General features: G+C 54.1%; 7 protein-coding genes across 7 annotated transcripts; 3 read left to right on the plus strand and 4 right to left on the minus strand.

Moving 5' to 3' along the window:
• Nucleotides 1-278: 278 nt before the first annotated feature.
• V2A60_001749 (rRNA-binding ribosome biosynthesis protein UTP25) lies at nt 279-2,292 on the minus strand (the record flags this gene model as incomplete). The annotated part of the gene is made up of 2 exons (XM_083253106.1): nt 279-1,584; nt 1,640-2,292. 2 exons carry the CDS (start codon nt 2,290-2,292, stop codon nt 279-281), a joined length of 1,959 nt encoding a protein of 652 aa, XP_083109232.1.
• A 623-nt stretch (nt 2,293-2,915) lies between these two features.
• On the plus strand, nt 2,916-4,133 carry V2A60_001750 (eukaryotic translation initiation factor 3 subunit F; the record flags this gene model as incomplete). The annotated part of the gene is made up of 2 exons (XM_083253107.1): nt 2,916-3,023; nt 3,123-4,133. The coding sequence occupies 2 exons, from the start codon at nt 2,916-2,918 to the stop codon at nt 4,131-4,133; spliced, it is 1,119 nt and encodes a 372-aa protein (XP_083109233.1).
• Nucleotides 4,134-4,878: 745 nt separating this feature from the next.
• Nucleotides 4,879-7,089, minus strand: V2A60_001751 (uncharacterized protein; the record flags this gene model as incomplete). Its single annotated transcript, XM_083253108.1, has 5 exons — nt 4,879-5,556; nt 5,610-5,938; nt 5,991-6,070; nt 6,121-6,453; nt 6,509-7,089. 5 exons carry the CDS (start codon nt 7,087-7,089, stop codon nt 4,879-4,881), a joined length of 2,001 nt encoding a protein of 666 aa, XP_083109234.1.
• A 2,336-nt stretch (nt 7,090-9,425) lies between these two features.
• V2A60_001752 (cwf18 pre-mRNA splicing factor-domain-containing protein) lies at nt 9,426-10,076 on the minus strand (the record flags this gene model as incomplete). Its single annotated transcript, XM_083253109.1, has 1 exon — nt 9,426-10,076. One exon carries the CDS (start codon nt 10,074-10,076, stop codon nt 9,426-9,428), a length of 651 nt encoding a protein of 216 aa, XP_083109235.1.
• Nucleotides 10,077-11,078: 1,002 nt separating this feature from the next.
• On the plus strand, nt 11,079-12,872 carry V2A60_001753 (uncharacterized protein; the record flags this gene model as incomplete). Its single annotated transcript, XM_083253110.1, has 1 exon — nt 11,079-12,872. The coding sequence occupies one exon, from the start codon at nt 11,079-11,081 to the stop codon at nt 12,870-12,872; it is 1,794 nt and encodes a 597-aa protein (XP_083109236.1).
• Nucleotides 12,873-14,178: 1,306 nt separating this feature from the next.
• On the plus strand, nt 14,179-16,650 carry V2A60_001754 (uncharacterized protein; the record flags this gene model as incomplete). The annotated part of the gene is made up of 1 exon (XM_083253111.1): nt 14,179-16,650. One exon carries the CDS (start codon nt 14,179-14,181, stop codon nt 16,648-16,650), a length of 2,472 nt encoding a protein of 823 aa, XP_083109237.1.
• Nucleotides 16,651-17,612: 962 nt separating this feature from the next.
• Nucleotides 17,613-19,795, minus strand: V2A60_001755 (uncharacterized protein; the record flags this gene model as incomplete). Its single annotated transcript, XM_083253112.1, has 3 exons — nt 17,613-17,681; nt 17,757-18,850; nt 18,913-19,795. The coding sequence occupies 3 exons, from the start codon at nt 19,793-19,795 to the stop codon at nt 17,613-17,615; spliced, it is 2,046 nt and encodes a 681-aa protein (XP_083109238.1).
• Nucleotides 19,796-21,489: the final 1,694 nt, after the last annotated feature.

The raw sequence follows: 21,489 nt of genomic DNA on the forward strand, positions 1-21,489 counted from the left end.
AGACGGGCTGTATTTGTATATTATTCAAAGCATCATATTGCAGTCAATATAATTGCTGGCTATTCCCTTGTTAGGACTAGAAAACACGTTATCCAGTTCTGATACCATATACATTGTGCATATGCCGGAAAATGATTCTCATCGTCAGACAGCACGCTAATTTAATTGCCTTTTTAAGCTTCAAAAAGGACGATATGAGATTGAAATTAAAGAACCAAAGGGTTTTGATTCATGCATCATAAAACAAGTCTACTATGATATGCCAGTTGAACTCCGCACTAGATGAAATCAAAGGTATCACCGCGATCCTGCAACATCTTGCCCACTCTCTTGGACCCCGCCACTCGCTCCAGTTTCATAGCATCATATTTAGAGAAGAGCACACGGACGGCGCCCTTACCAGACTCGATGGTGAAATCTTGCTCGCTCTTGCTCAGATATTCGCCTGCAATCTCCTTGTAAAAAATGGGATTATCGGGCAGGCCGTAAAAGATGACGCGCTCGACGCCCTTGATTTGGAAGCGTCGAAAGTGGTGCGCACGCTCCGAGTACAAAAGGACCTTGTGCCGGCCAGTTACGAAATGTGAGCGAGCCCTCGAAGCCTCGGGCACGTCCGTGTACTCGGAGATGGCGCCAAACGAGACGGCGGCGACCGTCGCGGATGTGGCAAAGTAGTTGCGCACACGCACAAAGTCGAGGTACGAGGGCACGAAGAGCAGCGTGCCGCCGGCACCGGTTTCCTTGGCGCGCTTGACGAGGCCGGGCACGACGGCTGAGACGAAGTACTCGAAGCGCGCGTCCGGGTCCTCATCAAGTGCGTGCGACTGAAAGCGCGAAAATGTCTGCCGAGCCTTGACACCCAGCTGTGACAGTACACCAGCGTATTCGGGCTGCAGGCGAGCCTTGCCAGCCCAGTTGTAACAGGCGCTGCGCTGCAGCTCGGCGAGCTCGGGTGTGTGGAAGCCGCTGAGGAGGATGGTTTGGCGAAAGTACCGAGCCCAATCCTCGAGATACCACGGCCGCAAGCGGCCAAAGTCGCACCCGTGCGCGTCCTTGGGCTGCAGGTTCAGGTGCTCAAAGATGTACTCAACGTGCTCCCAGTTCTGCATCAACAACGCGTCGGCCTGGTCCACAACGACCATCTCGATGGAGCTCAGAAAGTCCGAGTCGGGCTTCTTCTTGTCCTCCTCGGAGCCGATGGCCATGCGCAAGCCGAGGGGGCTGGCAAAGAGGATATCAGAGCTGTAGAACTGGGCAAAATACTTGATGGTTTTACGTGTGAACTTCACACCGAGGCGAAACATGTCATCATCATTACCCTCGAAAAGCTCGCGAAAATCTGCGGGTCTGTCAGCACCAAAGTTGTTGTCCTTGGTGATGTACGACTCGTCGAAACGCTTGCGATTCTCCTCTTGATCCGGCTGGCAGAGATCTCGGATTGTGCGCACCATCCGAGCGCACGAGTTGCGCGTGGGCAGAATGAAGAGAACCTTGGGACGTGTGAAGCCCTGGTCCCTGAATTCTTGCTCTGTATCAGCGTCTTTTGCAAGTTTATAGTTGTTTTTAATCACCCGATCTCGTGTTCTAGTTGGGTGTTAGTGTATGCCGCTCGCCTGCAGGGAGCAAAGGTAAAACATACTTGAAAATGTGATTCAGCGCATGGCTGCAGGTTAGCCGACGCAAAGTGTCGGCATTTTCAACGTTCCGATCGCAGTATAATACATCTTGGTAGCTGAACAAGAGTGAAGCAATCTGCTTTTGTTCCTCGTTCAGTCCAGGATGAATCTTGGCGTAAGTTTCCTGCAACTTTTGCTTCAACTTGATGTTCTTCATGTCGTGAGATGAAAACGTGCTATCAGAGCCGGCCGACTGCACGGTAGCTCTGAGCTGACCCATCATCTTCCGTCCAGTCGTCCATTGATCACTTTTGACAGCATTCACAGCCTTGGCTGAGCTGGCCTCGTCGGGGTGCGCAAAGTGCAGGTCAAAGGGGTCTAGCGATCCACCTTCATCCTCTGAGTCGTCCTCATTCTCACCGTTCTGCAGCATTTCTTCCTCTTCCTGCCCTTCCTCCTCTTCATCTTCTACTAGATCCTTGTCTTGAGCTTCTCCTCCCTCAGCTTCATCATCACTCTCACTGGCGCCCTCTTCCTCTGAGCTTTGTGAACTATGAACCAATTTTCGACGCTTAGCCTTGTGGTCGCTGGATTCTTGAAAGCTCTTTAGTAGCGCCATATATGGGCGGTTGGCTTGTTCAGCCTCCTCCTCATCGTCGTCGGATTCCACACTCATCATGTCATCTTCTACTTCTCTCTCTTCAACATCTGAGCCTTCCGATGAATCTGAGTCCCTTTGAACCGTTAGAAATTTGGTACATCATGCGTGGGGCAGAAGCGCATGACTTACTGTTCATCAAGACGTGCATTATCAAACCGACGAGTTGGACCGAACTGGCTATAGGATTTTCGGCCACCTCGACCTCGACCTCGGCCGCCTCCTCGACCACCACCTCGACCACCACCTCGACCTCGAAAGTTTCCTCTCCCACGGGCCATACTGTTTTGGAAGGGAAAACGGCGCTCTCAAGTGTAGTATACAAGGCCCTTCGAAAAAGTTCCAATCCTGAGTACTATGAAAAGAATATTTAAGCACTAGCCACAATAGGTGGGTCAGGCACCGCCACATCAGCTTATCGACTTGTTATCTTAGCGCGCACAACCCCAGCGGAGCCTGCCAAACGAGCAAATACCCAAAATCGAGGTTGAAATTTGGCGGCGCACCCAAAAGGACAGCCCCTCATTGTGGGAAGAAACTTGCTGGCACACCACCATCCGCCTTTTTCCCGCTCTCCACGACGCAACCCTCCGACAAACCCAACACCGTAATCCCCGGTCGAGAGATTGCATCTACCCAACATGGCTGCCGCGACTGAGCGCTTTATACACCTTGCGCGCCCGTTGGCACACGCCAACGTTGGCATCCAGACCAACATTGCGCCCCTCAGTGTCAATATTCAACCTGAGGTGGGTAGCGACCATTTTGACAGCATGCTGAGAATCACCCTCTAAATAAGGGGACTCATCGGCGATTTCTTTCAAGCAAATACTGACAGGCCAAACTAGGCCATTCTTTCCATCCTCGACCACGCTGTTCGCCGCGATGTTCGTGATGGCGCTCAGCCCACCCGCGTCATTGGTGCCCTGGTAGGCACACGATCCGAGGATGGCACCGAAGTCGAAGTCCGCTCGTGCTTTGCCATTCCGCACACAGAGGAGGAGGATCAGGTGGAAGTCGATGTGGAATATCAGAAGAGCATGCTCGCACTCACCCTGAAGGCCTCGCCCCGCGAGTCTCTTCTCGGTTGGTACACCACCTCGCACGAGCTCAACAGCTTCAGCGCTCTCATTCAGAACTTCTTCGGCAGCCCCGACACCGGCACTTTCCCTCATCCTGCTGTTCACATGACCATCTCGACGGAACCAGGTGAGGATATCGAGACTCGGTGCTACATCTCGGCTCCTGTTGCTGTCAACGCCGAGCGCGCTGCCGACAGCTGCCTCTTCATCCAGGTCCCCCACAAGATGCTTTACGGCGATACCGAGAAAAGTGCCCTCGAGGCTGTCGCCTCCGCCAAGGACGTCGAGTCGCGGACTACCGCCCTACCCTCAGATATCGAAGGCCTCGGCCGCTCCATCCAGCACACCATTGGCCTTCTGGACCGCGTGAGCGAATGGGTGAACGGCGTTCTCGACGAAGATGAGGAGCCCAACAACGCCCTTGGCCAGTATCTTCTGAGCGCTCTGTCGCTCGCTCCCAAGGTTGATGCCGCTCAGATTGAGCACGACTTCAACAACCACATCCAGGACGTCCTTATGGTTAGCTATCTCGCCAACTCGATCCGTACTCAGATCGACCTGTCCCAGCGACTGGCCACAGCCAACCTCGTTAGTACCGACAAGGAAGGTGAGGGTAAGGGCGGTGACGGCGAGAAGGGCAACCAGCGCGGTGGTGGCGGCAAGCGTGGCGGCCGTGGCGGTGCCCGAGGAGGCGGCCAGCAGCGCGGCGAGCCGCGCGAACCTAGGGAGCCCAGAGAGCCCAGAGAGCCCAGAGAGCCACGCGAGCCTGCGGAATAGAACTGGGATACCCTTGGTCGCACTGACATGTCCAAAGATCCGACGTAACGAAACAAAGACGGATTATGAATGAAACTTGTTTTAAGTTGTGCTATGGGTTTTGTTTTACACGAGAGACACGGAAAAGAGCTGTTCCAAAAGGTGTCTTTGAAATCCAGCCCGCCTCCCCTCTCTTCTCGCCTCTTCTCTGATGTACAGATGCGCGTGTTTTTTTATATTGAATTACATAGAAGACGATATGCGGGGATAGATCAAGTCCGAGGAATTAGAAAGAAAAGGCTGGGAGCCTCTGGGGAGGGCTTCTGCTCTTGAAGAGAAAGAGGAAACTTCATTGCGGCGTTTTGAAGGCTAGGCAGAAAAAAGAAACAAACGTGCCATGGTTTATTTGGCAGACTCATATATTTTTTAACAGAATTCAATCTTCACCAAAAAAAAATGGCACACGCCCGTTGTTGGCTTGATATGTGAGTCAAGACATCTCATCCATTTGAGTTGAATACGTTGAAATATGGATTGTTGTTTCGTTCTATGAGGTGTGTTCTTTCTCCCTTGCTCCTCCTTACGGATATATAAAAGGCCAGATGCAAAAAAGTTATCCTAATCCGCCCGTTCCCTTTGATCTTTTGTGTTCGTATCATAACGCCCAAATATGCTGTAATCCATGCCATTTGCGCCGTTCACCAAGTAACCGTTCACCGTCTGCATTTGACCGATTGGAAGTCCCAAGTGTTCCGTCTTCTATCCCTTAGGTCGGCTTTTGAGGCAACGTAGCGGGGTTTCCGTACGTGGGCAGGTGGCTATACATTTGGCCGTTGGGCGCTGGCCCGTGGGGTGGCGGTCTGCTGTTCACAGACATCGGCGGTTGCTGAGCCATATGCTGAGGAGATTGCATGGCCACATGTGGAGGCGTACCCTGCGGAGGGCCGTGGTAGGACGGGATCGAATTGTTGGATCCCTGCCTGGCCATACCATATGCACCACCGTATGCAGGAGGCATCGGAGGCTGATAACCTGCGTAAGCCAGGTGAGGTGGTGTGCCGATTTGAGGACTGCCATGATGCGATCCGGGTGCAGTAAATGGGGGCTGCGGAGGATGAACTGGGGCCATCGGTGCTCCGGGGCTAAAGGATTGCGTCTTGGGATTGAAAGCATGATTTCGATTGTAACTACCCGGGATGGGATGCTGGCTTTTGGGATCATGGGGGTTAGCATTGGCAGGCAGTTGCCCAAAGGCGTAGGGAATGCCGCCAGGGCCAGTTGGGCCCGGGCTTTGATTTGGAGCCTGTAATGGTCCTGGTGGAGGAGGACCCTGCGGCGGGTAGGGGCCAGGCGCATTGTACGCAGGTTGCCACCCATGGGGTGGTGTATTAGAGGCCATTTGAGGCTGCGGCGCATACACTACAGGACTTCCTCCAACGGGGTACTGTGAGACATTAGCTGGGAGTTGCGTACTGGTCGTTGAGGGCGGCAGCGTACCTGGGCGTTAGGATAGGCAGGATACACCGCATTGGGTGGCATAGCAGGTACCGGCCCATACGTTGGCCCTTGTTGTGCGTAGTTTGGCGAAGCCTGGTAATTAGATGGGCCTGCGGCATTATACTGCACATTGGGCGGTCCGTATTGCACCTGTGGTTGTGGCACCCATGTCTGCTGCTGAGGACCCCAGTAAGGTTGGTACTGGTGTCGAGAGTCGAAGCCGTCTGAGTCGCGGCGCTGCTTATTTTGTTTTCGTTGTTTTCCCAGGTTCGACCTGTTGGCAGATGCGGAACTCGTCCTTGACATGCCGATTTCTGCGTCGTTGTCCGCTTCAAAGGGGTCAGCATAGAGCATCATCATGAGGCGTTGACAGTGACAAACCTGCAGGGCTCTCGTCTGAGCTTCCAAAAATACGTTCTCTGGCGATCTTGTACATTTCTTCGCGTTGCTCTCGAGAAAGCCTAGCACGCGTTAGTTTTTACGTCGACTGCAATTCATTGTTCAACCGCACTTTTGGTTGGCGGGCTGCTTGCCCTCTAAGCCGCTACCAGCTTCGGAAGCAGGCTTGGACGGGCTTGCGCTAGCTGCAGCACTATCACCCTCTTGTCCACGCCGCATTATCTTTCGCGGCAAGACTGCTGGTGGCGGTGTACTGCCAGACGATGGTGTCGGTTGTGGCACCATCTGTGCCAGTGACGCCGGAACACGGCAGAAAGGCGTCCGGAATATACGAACAGATCCGATGTGAGGCTCGTAAGAATGCGTCATGTGGTAATAATCCGCGAGTTTGTGGGTCAACATTCGGCAGAAGGAGTTGGAGGGCGGTAAATCCATGTAAGGCTCCCTAAAGGTTGTGTTAGGGCGAGCGGAGCAAATATCAGATGGGCGGGGGGGCTTACTTGGAATTTTGGACAAAGTCGATGACATCCTTTTCTAGTCGCAACAAGAAATAGCGATCGCGCGGCGTACCCAGCGCGTCAATGAGTTTCTCATCAGGTGCTTGCCGATATATGACATTAAGCGCATCTGATGTTCCAGCCTCACCATTCAGCTGAAGAGCCGCACCATTCTCAACTTGCTGTTCAGAAGATGTACTCTGCGGTGTAAGAATACCAGCAGCGTGACTTCCCACGGCAATGGCCGGCCGAGCTCTAACTCTAGCAGCGGCTTCAGAACCCAGACGCGAACCAGCAACGAGAGACGCGGCGTCGTCATCCTCAGCTGCCGCCTGTACACTTGCACTATCATCCGGACGAAGGGATTCCTTTTCATCCAGAGCAAATGTAGTTCCTGACGTAATGCTTTTACCGTCGAGACTGGGAGGCTTAGTCCCTGAGTCGGAGTTGGAGTCGATTCTTTGGATGGTCGGCAGCTTATCTGTGGCGGCAGCATTCGAAGAAGCCGAGTCCAGGTTGAGCTTGCTCAGCGACGCAGCAGCTGTTTCGACATTGGGGACCACGCCCGACTGCTTCAGCGACATAGCTGCTGGTTTCGGCACATGGGATGCGCCAACGACAACGACGGAGTCAGTCGCAAGAGATCTTTGTGTGGACTCCATCGGTTAGAAACAAGAGAAGGAATCGCGTTTCGAATTCGAGTTCTGTGGTATTGATCATTAGCAGCGCGAAAGCAGCAGAAATGGTTGACACTGCGGCGTACGTTTGCTACACCGGGCGTTTGCGCCGGTAAAGGGGGGGGTATAAGTAAAGGTGGCGGCAGAATACTGCTAATTGCAGTTTTGGGAAGAAAAACGTATGCGGAACAAGGCGCGTTCAAGAGATCGGAATAACGGCAAAGCCAACAAAACTCGAAAAAAAATCAGAGCCGGTCGAAACGAATTTAGCAGAGAAGGCACCACGCAAGTCTCATGATCGAGAAAAATAGCACATGGTTTCTGGTATCTCGAGGACGTTCGACGTTCGCAAGGCCCGTATCGATCGATGCGGTTTCTGAATCGTTTTTTTCAATCTCGCGAAAAATACGGCGCTACAAGGAAACGGTCAGCCTTTATAATGCTCGTGATGCGTATGCGTCGGCGTCGGCTTCAACATTCTGCGCTGCGACTCTCGAAAAAGAAATGTCGTGGGGCTGGGGAAATTGTGGCAGACGTCAAGGAGGGGGGGGGGGGGGGGGGGTGCGCTGGTGAGGCGAGGAAAAGACCGCGGAGGAGCGGAAGAAACATACGAGACCAAAGAAAAAAGATAGCAAGAGTCCGTGTCGTACGGGCAGGTGCTCTGGCTATTATGTGGCAGAATGCAGACGAGGTGCGGGATGTCGCTCCAAACAGAAATATTTACTGCACTCAGCAAAAGTTCTGGGATCTTGTTCGAGGGGCCGCCCTCCCACGGCTGTGGCGTTTAGTTGGATACCCATTAGTCAGGTGACTGGGCTGGGTCGCTGAAGTTGGTCTGCCATTGTCTGCAGAACCCAAGAAGATCTAAAAGTAACTTTCCTGCAAAGAAAGAACCGTTCAATTATTCTGATACTACGCCCACAAAAACTTTGTTGTCCACCTAAGTTCTCCTGGTCACTGTGTGTCGTCGCCAGACTTGTTGTAGGTAGCACATTCATGGACCGACAGCATCAAAGCAGGCACAACATCCAGGTCAGATACATATAAAAATTTCTGTTTCCTGCGTCTCTATCGTATCTGAGATGAATTCTCTTTTTCATGATATTTTCAAAATAAAATCAGGTCCGTCACATCGAGCGGCTGGCTGAGGTGCCCTTCACCAAAGATAGCACGTCGGTCACGTGCGCATGATCCAAGTCTTGCGCAGCCTCTGTCCCTGTTCTCAACAGCGTGTTGACAAGAGCCTACCGTCGATTCAGTCCTTGGTAGAATTAAGACGCTGAAAAATGTACTCGTATCGCGGTGGACCTTCGCGGTCGACACCGGCCAATGTACAATGTCAGAAGTGTTTGAAACGAGATATGTGTTGCCCGCCCAGCTTGTCGGTTCAATTTGGCTAACTACTTAAGAACGGCATTATTCATATGAGTGCAAGGCGACCGCCCAGGAGAGGCCATATGTCTCTCGACCTTCGCGGACGCAACAGCTCCGCAACCCCAAACTGGTTCCGAAGCTTACCAATGATGCCCCAAACTCTTTGGAGAGAAAGTATGTTGCCTGGTGCCTGTCATCATTTACATCATGTTGCCACTGACACATCTACAGGAAGGGTGCCGCAGACGAGGAACTTTCCAGAAAGGCAGCTGAGAGAGAGAGGGAGCGCGCGTTGGAAGGCAGGGATGAGGAGTCAGATGAGCCTCTGCATCGACCAAGGTCACTATCTGCCGACTCTGTGTCAACGGTGTCTACCAACGCCCGTGGTCGCTCAGTGTCGCCTCCAAGGCGCTCACGACGTCGTTATGGCTCTAAAAATGGCGAAGAGGCTGGCGAGATAGCAGAGTCGCCAAATAGGAGGCAGCCGTCGAGGAGCCGGTCGCCACACCGCAGCGGGGAAGGTTACGGCAGCCGGCAGCCCGCATCCCCCCGGATATCAGATCGGAGACGTAGAGCTCGAGACCATCAACACAGATCGCGGTCGCCACGGGAGGCAGGTGACAAAGAAGACAGGCATCGCGGACACAGAGATCGCAAAGACGATCGTCGTGGACGACAAGATCCCGATCCTAGAGGTGATGCTAGAGAACGCAGCCTCAGCCCCTTCAGTCAACGGTTAGCCATAACGCGACAGATGCAGCGGTAAAGCACAGAGAAGGTAGGAAAGACGAAGGGTATCAATATTTACACCAGTAGGCCCATATCTATATGTACAAAATAGCTCGCGACAAATTTCCACCCAGCCATGCTTATGCAGTCAGTGTTTCCTGCTCTTCCTTCTCCCGCCGTTCTTCCTCCTTCTCCTCCTGCTCGCGTACTCTTAGAGACTCGACAAGTGTAGCACCGTCCATTCCGGCTGTCTCGGAGTCCTCTCCACCAGAAGATTTTTGAGCCGCTTTTTGCGCAGCAGTGATGCGGTCCTTGACCAGGCGCGCAATGGCATTGTCTGTGCGAACGTTCAAGACGTCCATTTTTTGCTCTAGGTTGCGTTTGAGATCCCAATTAGGTTTCTTTGGTTGCAACTTGAAGAGATCTATACCCTTTTCCTCAGCGGCTTCGGCAGCCGCTTGCTGCTTCACTTGGGTCTCGATTTCTGCGGCCTGTTGCTCAAGAGTAGCCTTGTCATCGGCGAGCGTAGGTGGCGCTTCGAATCCAAGTTTGGGCCCGCGCGTCTCGGGGTCGTAATTTCGTCCTGACAAATGCGGATGTGTTGTCTCAGGGGGCGCCTCCTCCTCGTCGCCATGCTCATCTTGCTTGTTACTGGACGGAATCGGTGATCGTTGGTCGGCTTCGGGTGCGACGAGCTCGTCGGTTGGCTGCTTGCGCTTGAGATTCTTGAGCTTGGCAAGTCGCGCCTTGCGATCCTCGGAGGCGGCGCTGAGCGTGTTATGCGACGACATATTTTAGAACAATTGACAGCGGGCAATATCAGTTGCTAGGATCTGTAGATGCAATGTTTTTCTTGGGCAGAGGCTTAACGATTGGTGGGGCTGAGTGAGGAACGTCGATGCCAAGCTGAAGAAGCGCCAGCGCCGACGCGCCAGGAAAAAAGGGTTGGTAGCTAAAATGGCCCACCTAAATTTGCCTCTGCGAACATGGCCACGCCACGACGAGAAGCGGCATCGCAATTTTGTACGGCGCATCATGGCTGTGCGCGGGTAGCGCAATAGCTGAGAGCTTCAACGTGGGCCTTGAAGAATATGTTCGGTGCAAGGAGAGAGCTGTGCTTGAGAGCGCACACGGCGCAGCGTTCGACATCGCTGTCCGCCCGGGCTGGCCAAGCCTGCACGATACAAACATGGAGCCAAGCGTCAATGGCCGCTGTCTTGCTGTCAAACTCAATGCGCAAGCTTTACCTGTCCCCAAGGCATTTAAACCCATCATTATCACGATTACCAAACCCATCGCTTGTCTCGCGACACTACGCAACTACTTCGGAGGAAGCCATAAGGAACAGGTTCGAGAATACGCAAGCGACTGACGAAGTGGAACAAGAAAGAAACACCACTCAGGTTTCAAACTCAATACAGGCCCACGAATATCAGAATGTTGAGAAAACTCCAGGGACTTTCCGCAGAATATTTGACCTCCCCCATGTACCAAGTCGATTAAAGCGAGATAAGCGGAAACTGCAGCGAACCAGAAGGCAGGAACTCGAGAAGCGTACTCAATGGGGTTATCTACGACATCAGCATCCTAAATCGGAATTGAGTCGCGCTCGAAATCATTTCGACTCGTGGAAGAGAACAATACAGCGGCTCAGCTCAAGTCGTCCTCGGGCCAAATCACTACCTAGCAAAGACCAGGGCGAGTGGTTATACAACTTGTCTGATGTGACACTCATGCGCGATGCTTGGGAATCAATCAGTCTCGAAACGAGACAAAAATTATGGCCAGGCGCCATGCTCTCGACGCTATACTGGTGTCCCAGCAAGGCGAACATGGTTCTCGAGGCAACCATGAACCCGCTGCCCCCTGGCTATGCTATACACGATGTGCTGCGCTTCATAGCACAGAATTTACAGCTTAATCTTGTCAAAAATTTCAACGATAGAGCCCTGATGGGTGGCGAGATATTGGCTCTACTGGCCCACATCCTTGAAGATGTTCCAAAAGGTCATGTCCCGTTCCAGCAAAGCACTTTGGGACTCTTCGCACAGCGGCTCCCGGCTGCCCAAGCGAAAGAGCTATATGCCATCTTGGAAAAACAAAAATTCGCGCTTCACAAAAACACGCAGCTGCAGTTCGCCAGTAAATTGGCTGGCGAGGTTGCTCACAAGAATAGTGCGTATGAAATACTGAAAACAATGGTGGAGGGTGGCGCGACGTTAAACGATGCTGCCTCAACTAGTGCAGTCACAACGCTGCTGCATTGCAAGAACGTGAGCGAAGGCTGGACTCAGCAACCAGAGAGTTTTGCAGTAAAAGATGCTCTGCAGCTACTCATGGAAGATGGCTACACGCCAAATACCATCACCCTGACAGCGATACTAGACTCGCTGTGTCAGCAGGGACAGACAGAAGAGGCGATCCGCCTCGCTTTGTTATTCGCAGAATCTGGCGTGCCAATGGATGCAAAGGCATGGACCACGGTGTTTGCCGGCGCGAAAGCTAGCCTGAATGTTGAGAACGTGGGCAAGGCCCTAATGTTCGCCAAGGCCACGCCAGCTTCGTATGAGAGCGTGCTAAGCAACACCCTGCATGCCGTTTTTTATTTTGCGGATGCAGAGACTCGGAGCAAGCGAATGAAGGCGCCCTGGTCGATACCAATGTTTCGGCCCATGCTCAAAGTATACGCAAAGAAGTTTGAGCTCAAGTCTCTGCAGTGGTGGCTACCAGACTCACTACCGTTGCTGCTCGGCGATGAAGGTGTTGATACAGACCTAGATGATAAATTTCGTGACCCGCTGGACCGCCAGTGGGATTTCATGCACACAATCCTGCCCGTCGCAGACAGAATGTTTTCAGCAGACGGCAATGTTGCGGATGGCAAGCTACAACCCAACACTGCGGCCGACGCAGTGATGTTGCGAGCATACATACGATCACTATCTCGCCCACAGGACATCTTGGCGTTTTACAAGTTTTTCAGGTCGCGACTTGAGGAGCAAAGCAAATACCCCGCCCTTCTGCTGCGCAACCAGGGCGCAATGATTCATGACACATTCATCTTGGTCATGACAGAGCACATGGAGCTGTGGAGAGAGGCACTGCATGTGTTTGGTGACATGCTCAAGGACTCTCTACGCACGAGTTCGGCTGCGAAAAATGCTGACGCTTCTGACAAAAGTGCCGAGATGACAAGTGAGGTCATTGAACCGGACGCTCTCACCGCATCAGTTGAGAACACATCGTCAGAGCCCGTTCATCCAGCGCCGACGGCATTCACGCTCACGATTATGCTGCGAGGTCTGCTCTATCAGGGTGAAAGTGCTCTCGCCGCGCAGATGATGCAAGTGATGGAGGAACTTGGCATTGAAGCCAACCTGGTGACGTGGAATACGCTGGTCAAGTACCACGCATTGGCGCAGAATACACGAATGACAGTAACATTGCTGCAGGAGATGGAAGCAGCGGGGGTTAAACCGGACATGTACACATACAAGGCGTTTAGCAAGTTACGAGATCAGGACGAGGCGCTGAGGATGATGCAGTCGATTGTCGACGAGAACCGCAGGGGCGTGGCAGCAGAATAGGCGCCACAGAGGCACCAAAGCATAATTTTGTACACTACATCTGTATTTATATAATGGAACATACCTCGTCACGAAACCACTTGTATGTGCTATCCTCACGCGACTGAGGCCGATCGCTCTAGAAGCCCTCCCCCGCTCGGATGGCAACAGGCTTACCGTAGAGCCTATTTTTTAGTGTACTGACAAGAGCCAAGGCCAGCTGAAGCCGACCAGGGCCGAGCCACCCAATTGGCATTGCGACTCGCGTCGCAGGACACAGCCTCTGTACCAGTAAACGATGGTGATGTGCAGCAGCCCATCTGCGGGACTGTCGGGCTGGCGGCGGTTGTTACCAACCTTCTAGTGTGTGATGTGTGAGGGCGGACGGTTGTCTGCAGCGAAACAGAAAATCTCGATGCCTTATTAGCGACGAGACACTGCAAAAAAAGACGACCACTCTGTCAGAAATCCATGCCAAGCGCCATGAATCCGGCCAACGCCAATTGCCTCCGAGGTACTAGGCAATGTATCTTTTCTGTAAATGGCGAGCGGCGGGCAGCCGTCAAGACATTCCATAAAATTGGCCATGGAAAGAAGCGTCTCTTACCTGCCAGATGTCCTTGACATTGAATTTAATATAGAGAAGAAGACTTGCTGAAAGCCAGTCAGAAACCCTCTATATTGCTTGGCGACCACTGCCTGGTCTGTAAGTGGCCGGTGGGCGTGCTTTCTTATTATTACAATTAAAGACGCTGGAACCTTCGGACACCAGCAGGCAGCCAACGATTCAGCTCTGCCCGCTAAACGCAAAGGGTGCGGGTTGAACGAACGAGGCAAAGTGGCGGCCCTTTTCCTGCCCAGTTCGGTCGATCGTTTATTAGATGATTCAGGATTCGGATGCTTCAAAAAGAAGAGCGAGCGTTTGTTCAATTGCTGTCGTCACGCAAGGCGCAGCCCTCGTCGCGAAACATACTCGCCCAACCGGCCCCGCGTCCCCTGCAAACAGGCACAACGGTCTTCGGCTCTTCGGCCCTACCGTCTTGTCGCGACATTTATTAGTTAGTATTCACTCAGTGCCCGCGCGGGCCCGGATAGCAGGCTCATTCGCACCTACATCTTTCCGAGGCGAGGCGAGGCGTACTTTGCACGAGGCTGTTTTGCGATTTTGCTGCCCGCTGGCCACCGTAAGGAAAGGACCAACAAACATCGTCGCCCGGCATCATCAGTCAATCCATCAACTAGGTAGCCAACCGACCGCCCGCTCGCCTGCCCTCCTTCCCGTTCCATAGTCTGGCCAGGAAGACGCTTGGCCAGCGTTTTACACGTCATGCCGGACCCCGACATGGCCCAGTTTACGGGCGTCTTCCGCGCGGGCAAGCCCAACAGAGTGAAGCGGAACAGGCAGCCCGTCTCCTGCGTGGCCTGTCAGCGTCGCAAGTCCAAGTGCGACAAGCGACAGCCATGCGGTGCCTGCGATAAGCGAGGCGAGGGCGACGGCTGTCGGTTCGGCACTGCGGCGCGCGCGCCCGGCGCCGCCCGTCAGGAGGTCCAGATGAAGCTCTCGCGCCTTGAGGAGATGATCAAGGGCTTCGCCGGTGCCGAGGGGAGCAGGGATACTGAAGCGTCCAGCGTGACCATGACCCATGTGCAGGGTCCTGTGCCGCCGGTGCCGAGACTACAGCAGCGCATACACAGAACCAAGAGCAGCACAACAGCGACTTCGGCTGTTACGCAGCCTCTTCCTCCCCCTCCTCCTCCTCCTCCTCCCTCTTCGAGCATCTCGGTGACGCAAGAGTCAAACCCGCCTGCATCCTCTCCACCTTCAGAGCAGACGACCCAGCAATACCACGGTGCAACGGCCTGGTCCGCGGTCGTCAGTAGTATCCAGGACATTCAGCACATGCTTCAGACTGACTCCGATGCGGAATCTGATCCGGAGCTCGATACAGTTGAAGAGTTTGATCAGCTTCTCGGCCACACGAGGTCAATTGGCATTGAAGAGGTCAAGAAGAGCCTGCCGTCAAAACTCTTTACAGATCGTGTGATATCGTGTTATTTTAATGCCAAGTTCCACGCTGTACCTTTTATACATGCGCACCAATTTCGGCGGCAGTACGAGGCATTCTGGGAGGATCCCGCTTCGACGGACTTCATTTGGATCAGCCTCTTGTTCTCTGTTCTCGGTGCCGGTGCCCTATTGGCCAAGGCCAAGCTTACCAATGAGCCAGGGCTGTTGCAGTCCATCGAGGAGCCTGCCTTTTATCTTGGGATATCCGCCCGATGCCTCATCACCGGAAAGTACCTCGAATGCAAACCCGGCTCCGTCGAGGCGATGCTGCAGCATGCACACTCGCGCAATATGCAGCGCCAGGATGAGGACCGCGTGTTGTGGGCACTGTACGGGCTCGCTGTTCGCATGGCGCAGTTACAGGGTTACCATCGCGATCCGAGCAAGCTTCCAATTCCCGTCAGCCCTTTCCAAGGCGAAATGCGTCGCCGCACCTGGTTCATGATTCAGTCCGCCGAGCTTCTTGTCGCACTTCATTCTGGGCTCCCACCCATCATCTACGAGAGCCTTACCGACACGGACCATCCCGTCAATCTCCTAGACGAGGACTTTGACGAGGACACGGTAGTACTCCCTCCCGCTCGCCCGCCTACCGACCCGACACCGATTCTGGCCTACATTGCCAAGTCAAAGCTCTCCGTAATCCTGCGCCGGGTCATGCTACACGCACTCGCCGTCAAGCGGCCGACGTACCAGGAAACGGTACGGCTCAGCGACCAGCTCCAGTCGTGGCACGACGCGCAGCCTAGCTGCTTGCGCATCCGGTCGATCCGCAGCACGGCCTTCACCGACGCCAACTACACCATTATGCACCGCATCATGCTCGAGCTCATGTATCGCAAGTGCCTCTGCGTCCTGCACCGCCCTTACCTGACGGAACATCAGGACGACCCGGCTTACGACCGCTCTAGGCAGACGTGCCGCGAGGCTGCCCTCGCCATGCTCGAGATGCACATTGAGCTCGACTATGAGATTAGCGTTCAGGGCCGCATGTACGAAGACCGCTTCATGGTCTCCAACCTGACCCTCCAGCACTTCCTACTCGCCTCCACAGTTGTCTGCGTCGACCTGAGCGAGTCTCGCGACCTCGCGCCCGCTGAGCGACACTATTGCAAGAGCGTCCTCCAGCGCTCCCACGACGTCTGGGCCGCGCGCAGTCTGTACTCGTCCGACGCCCGCCACGCGACAAGGATCCTTCGCGCCGTCCTCAACAGGGTCGAAAGCCCCGCCAACTTCTCTTCATCACCCCCAGGCTACGACACTGGCGCCACGGTCACGTCGTCGTCCTCTGTGGGGATGAGCCCAGCGATGGGGGATCTCAATGCCACGGGGTTGGAGCCCCCGCTCGCCGCCATGAATGTAGACATGAAGACGCCGCCGCCCCTTGGCTCTGCGCAATTGCCTACACCCGTACCTCTGGTGGATTGCTGCACAGTTCAAGGGCAATCGGTTTCTCACTCGCGTCAGCAGCAACCGCCGCACATGCAACCTCAAGCTCTCCCCCATTCCCTACATCCTCAACAACATCATGTCGCTGCGACAGCCGCCGCAGCTGCCTCACAGGGCATATACTATGATTTAACTACAGGGGGCTACGTTGCCATGGACGAGCCAGACGCGCAGTTTCACGCACCAAGCTTTGGCCAGGCCGCTGACTTGGACACGCTTTTATACAGCACAGAAGGTGTCAACTGGGTAATGTCCTCCCCCCGCCCCAAATTTTTTGCATAAGTTACTTACTGACCCGCCTCATCAATAGAATTCAATCGATCAATTTCTACGCGTGGAGAATAGCAACAACGAACAAGGTTGGTCGAATATCTTACAAGGCGTATAGCCTAACAGGAGCAGGCGGGGCGAGCAGAGATGGACCAACAAATAGAAGCCCTGGAGGCTGGTTTTTATTTCGATGTTGCTTCTATCTTGGTTTTTTTTTTTTTCCCCATTTCTCATTTCTCATTTTTGGGTATGTATAGAACCGTGAACTTGGGGTTCCAATAGCGGAACCTCGTGTGAACATGTATGGTGCGCCTTTCTGGTTTTCTGAATCTGGCTGGACACATGTATTCTTTTGGGGGAGGGGGGGCGCCATCCTCTTGTTAAAATCCCTCAACCTGTTGCTCGCCCGCGCGTATCATGTAGGCGAGTCATACAGGTAGGCGGTAGAAGGCCGCACCCGCAGGCGCAAGTAAAGGATGCTTGTTCTTTTACAAGCTTTTTTTTTGTTGACTTTCGCTATCTGCCATCATCGTTCTCTTTGGGCAAGGAGTTTATGCATCGTTTGCTCCTGTTTCATGGGCACATTGCTTACAAGGCGAAAGTTTGCAAGACTCTTTTCGGATAAACATTTATTTATCGTCTTTATTTTTCCGGCACGTCATAAGCTTCATAATTACAATGCAGTAACTGGAATTTCAGTTCCAGTCATTTCCGGCACATTATATCGAGAGAAAGAACTCAGCCAAGAAAAAAACAAACTCAAAAACAGGTGTATCTGCTTTCCCTCCTCCAAACGGTGTGCTGTTGATTCCTTTCTCGAGGAAGGATTGTTCTCCCCAGCTTTTGTAATAAAAAAACGGCAAGGTTACAAAGACAAACAGGGGATATAGAAAAGAAGAGAAGCGAGATGAGCCCTCGTCCGAGGGGATGGGGATAAAAATAAATGCCAGTACGAGACGATATTTTATGCCTCATCATATGGACGCCACACCGCGCAAAACCCGTGCAGGGTTGCCGGCAACAACGGTAAAAGGAGGCACGTCCTGGAAGAGTGCAGAGTTAGTGCCGCTGTTGTGTGCAAAGGCGCTTGAACCGCTTCATCTCACAAGACAACGTACCTTGGTAACAACCGAGCCCGCGCCTACAGTAGAGCCCTTTCCAATAACTTTACCAGGCATGATGATGACGCCACCACCGATCCAGCAGTCCGAATCAATAATAATACCTTTACCTAATTGAGCACCGTGGCCACCTTGACGGTGCTTAGGGTCCGTGGACAACTCAATGGTATACATGCTGACATTGGGTCCAATGATGCAGTTATCGCCGATTTGAATCTTGCCCGCATCATTCATAGTGCAACCCTTTCCGATGGAAACATTGTTGCCAATGCTGATATTGTAGCCGTAGTCGCAGTGGAAAGGGGACTCGACAGCGACGTGGCGTCCAACACGGCCAACATTGCTGCGGGCAGACGCCTCTTCAGCGGGGAACGATGAAGATTCACGCGGCTGCATGATCTCGAGGAACAGACGGGCGCGCTCTTCGGTAGAAACGCCATTGGTGGGGGGATATGTCAGCGAGTTGAAGCGCCAGCAGGCCGTGGCAGCACGATCTCGCTCCAGACTCAATTCCGAATCATACTGATAAAAGTATCCTCCTTGAAGCATTTCCTCCTTCTGGGTAGGGCGTCTCTGGTCATAGGGTACAACAGCCATGTTGTGGGGCTGTGCCTGAGCGTGTGAGAGCGCCATCTGGGCCGCCATTTGTGCGCTCGACACAGGTGGTGCGTGACTCTCGTGGTGTCGCTGGTAGTCGTTAGCGGCGCGATCACCAAAAGCAGGCGGTTGAGTGTTGGCTGATACCGGAGTGGGATACGCGTTGCTCCCAGGCGTGTAGGGACCTTGTGGGTGCTTGTGGTCAGGGCTGCCGGACGGACCATCACCTCCCTTTGGTGGCGAGATTCGAAGGTTCTGACCGCGGTACTGAGGGAGGGGCTCGCGCTTGGGGGCACTTGGTTGGCCGTTGTTAGCAGCTTGCGAAGATGTGTATGGCGATGCAGGCATGCCATAGGCACCAGGCGGAACATAGTTGGGATCCTTGGATTCCAGTGGAACGCCTCCGGGCTTGTTTTCAATCATCTTGGGCCAACCTGCGCCACGTTGGGGAGGGTAGCCGGCGCAAACGAATGCTCCTTTGATACAGTTGTTGCCTACAAATGCATTGTTTAGGAGGGGTTCGAGCACAACAAGGTGTAGAGTTTGCAGGACTTACATTCTGGCTTGGCTTCATCACACTTCTTCTTTCTTCTGCGGCAGGTGAGGCAACCAGTCTTGGTTCGGTTGCTGAAGTTTCGCTTCCGCTTCTTTGGGTCATGCTGCACAACCGTGCCAGAGCGTGATTCCGAGTAAGTTGGGGTCTGATATTGAACGGCAGCCTGGTTGCTGTTTTGTGGAGTAACAGGAGTGTATTCGACTTGGCCAGAATGCTGACGTTGAGCAAGCTGTTGCTCGGCAGGGGCACGAATAGGAACGGAAGGGGGAGAAGCCTGGTACCGGGGCGACGAGGAAGCTGCCTCGCTGTTCTGAGACTCAGCCTGGTAGTAATCGCCATTGGACTGCGAGACAGCGGTCGCAGTCTCCGGGGTGCGCTCCTGTGTGCGCTCAGTGGCCTTCTGTGTGCGTTTGGTGGGCTGGGTAGGGAGTTGCGTCCTGCCCTCGTTTGAGTGAGAGCGCTTGCGCTTGTTGGAAGGGTCATTTTCACTTGGCGCCGACGCAGAAGGGGTGCGATTGCGGTCCAGGCCTTGTGTCGGCCAGCTTTCACGCTGGGTAGGAGATTGAGCGGCGGGAGCTTGCGCAGGGGCAGGCGCGGGAGCAGCAGCAACAGTAACAGAGGCCTGGACAGGTGCTGATGCTTCGGTGGGAGGCTGAATAGCTACAGGAGCAGGAGACTCAACGGGTGCTGCCGCTGGTGTTGATGCTGGTGGCGCAACCGAAGCTTGAGCTGGAGCAGCTTCGGCAGCCGGCGCGGGTGTCGAAGCTGGTGCTCTGGGTTGCTCATCGGAGGTGCCATTTTGGTGGTCTTGATTGGACACCGAGCTAACAGGTTTAGTTGCAACCTTTGGCGAAGTGCCATTCAGTGCCGTAAAGCCGGACATTGCTAATCAAGTTGCGGGATGAGTTGAAGTTCACGCAGGGCTCGAATATACTTCAGACGACGCTTTTCCAGGTGTTTGCAAGAGAGGTGAGTTTTGCAAAGTTGAACAATCGGATGATGCTTCTGCTGCCGGACCAGCCGACTGAGAAGGAGCTGCTCGAGACGGGACAGAGAAGTGCGTGAAGGCGTGGTACTGGAGGCTAGGAGAACCCAAAGACGGCGCTTCGCTAACCGAACGGATGATGATGGACTAATAGCAGATGCAGGTGGGTGGCGGATAATATATAAATATTGCCTTGAGGGAAAGAGAAAGCCCGAACAACTCTGCTAGAATGATTAAAGTGCGAGGTTGGCGCGCGACTATGGCGGGTGAGGAGAAAGAAGGGCGCCTCCAAGATGATCGCTGTGGTGGGCGGCGGAAAGGCGTCTGGTGGATGCGATTAAACTTAAAAAAAAGATAGCCAGCGGCGACCAAGTGCCAGAGAGACAGCAGCAATGCGTGGCTAAGTGACAAAATGGTGGGAAAAGTTGGGATGGAAGCCCAAACACGGAAGACTTGATGCTTGGGAAGGCAGCGCAAGGCGTGGGTGGGAAGATGAAGGTGGAGGTGAAGATGCGAAGGGGTCGGGCTGGGGGAGATGCTGTCGTTTTGAGGAAGTGGGAAGTAGGCGGCAACAAGAATTGGCGGCACGCGGAGGAGAAGAGCCCAGCTGTATGCGTGCTAGTGCGGGTATGTTTTCCTAGGTAGGTACTTTGTACCAGCCAGTCGCAGCACACCCAGGCTGTGCAGCCCACGCCCATTCACGGTTCCAGCCTCGGGGTAAACTAGCACGAAAGTGCCTGGCGCCGCCAACCAACCTCTCTCTGCTTTGCTGGGCTACAAGTACTTAGCAGAGTTTCAGTGCCGAGTCGGCGCAGCGAGGAGGGTCAGCTCGCCCGCCAGCACGTTGCAGCCTGTCCGTCCCAGTCCTAGTCCCAGTCCCCAGTCCCAGTTGTCAGTAGCCAGCCGAAGAGCCAGGGTCCGAGAAAGAGATGCCAGGAGGGGATGGACCGGGGGTCTGAGGGGGGACATGAGAGCAGAGGAGCAATGGAGGAGCGCTTCTTTTGGAGGGGGGTGGGAGGGGCGCCTGGCTGGCTGGTGCTGAGGGCAGAGACGGCGCTATACGGCTCTGCAGTCCACTCACAAACCCACCTGCGGCGCAGAGAGGCTAGGAGGACGAGGAGAAAGACCTTGGGAGGGAGGGGGCGTGTGCGAGACGGCGGCGCTTGAGGCTAGCAGCCCGTGCAGGCGTGCAGGGCAGGCGGGCGTCGGCGTATCGAGCAGCGAGCGCAGTATTGGCGACAGGGTTGGACAAGCATTTTGCCGGGGCAGCGGAACGCGGAGGCCGAGACGGCGTATGTGTGTGAATGAGTGATTGGGTGTGGTGTGTATATATATGTGTGTGTGTATGTGTTTGCGTGTGCGTGTGTATACCAGTATGTGTGCGTGTGTATGTGTGTGTCCGTTGAGAGGATGCTTGGTATCAGTTGTCGGCATCGGCATGAGAGCGTTGCATCAGACACTCATCTGCCCCATCACCTCGCCTCACCAAGGTTCTCTGGGTGAGCCGGTCGGTCGATCGGTTGTCATTCTTCTGGGCGGGTGGTACGGGCATCGTCGACTTGTTGCTGAGCGGGAGGCAATGAAAAGCACGT

The sequence above is a fragment of the Cordyceps javanica genome, chromosome 1 (assembly GCF_051103115.1).
Source record: "Cordyceps javanica chromosome 1, complete sequence".
Lineage (NCBI taxonomy): Eukaryota > Fungi > Ascomycota > Sordariomycetes > Hypocreales > Cordycipitaceae > Cordyceps > Cordyceps javanica.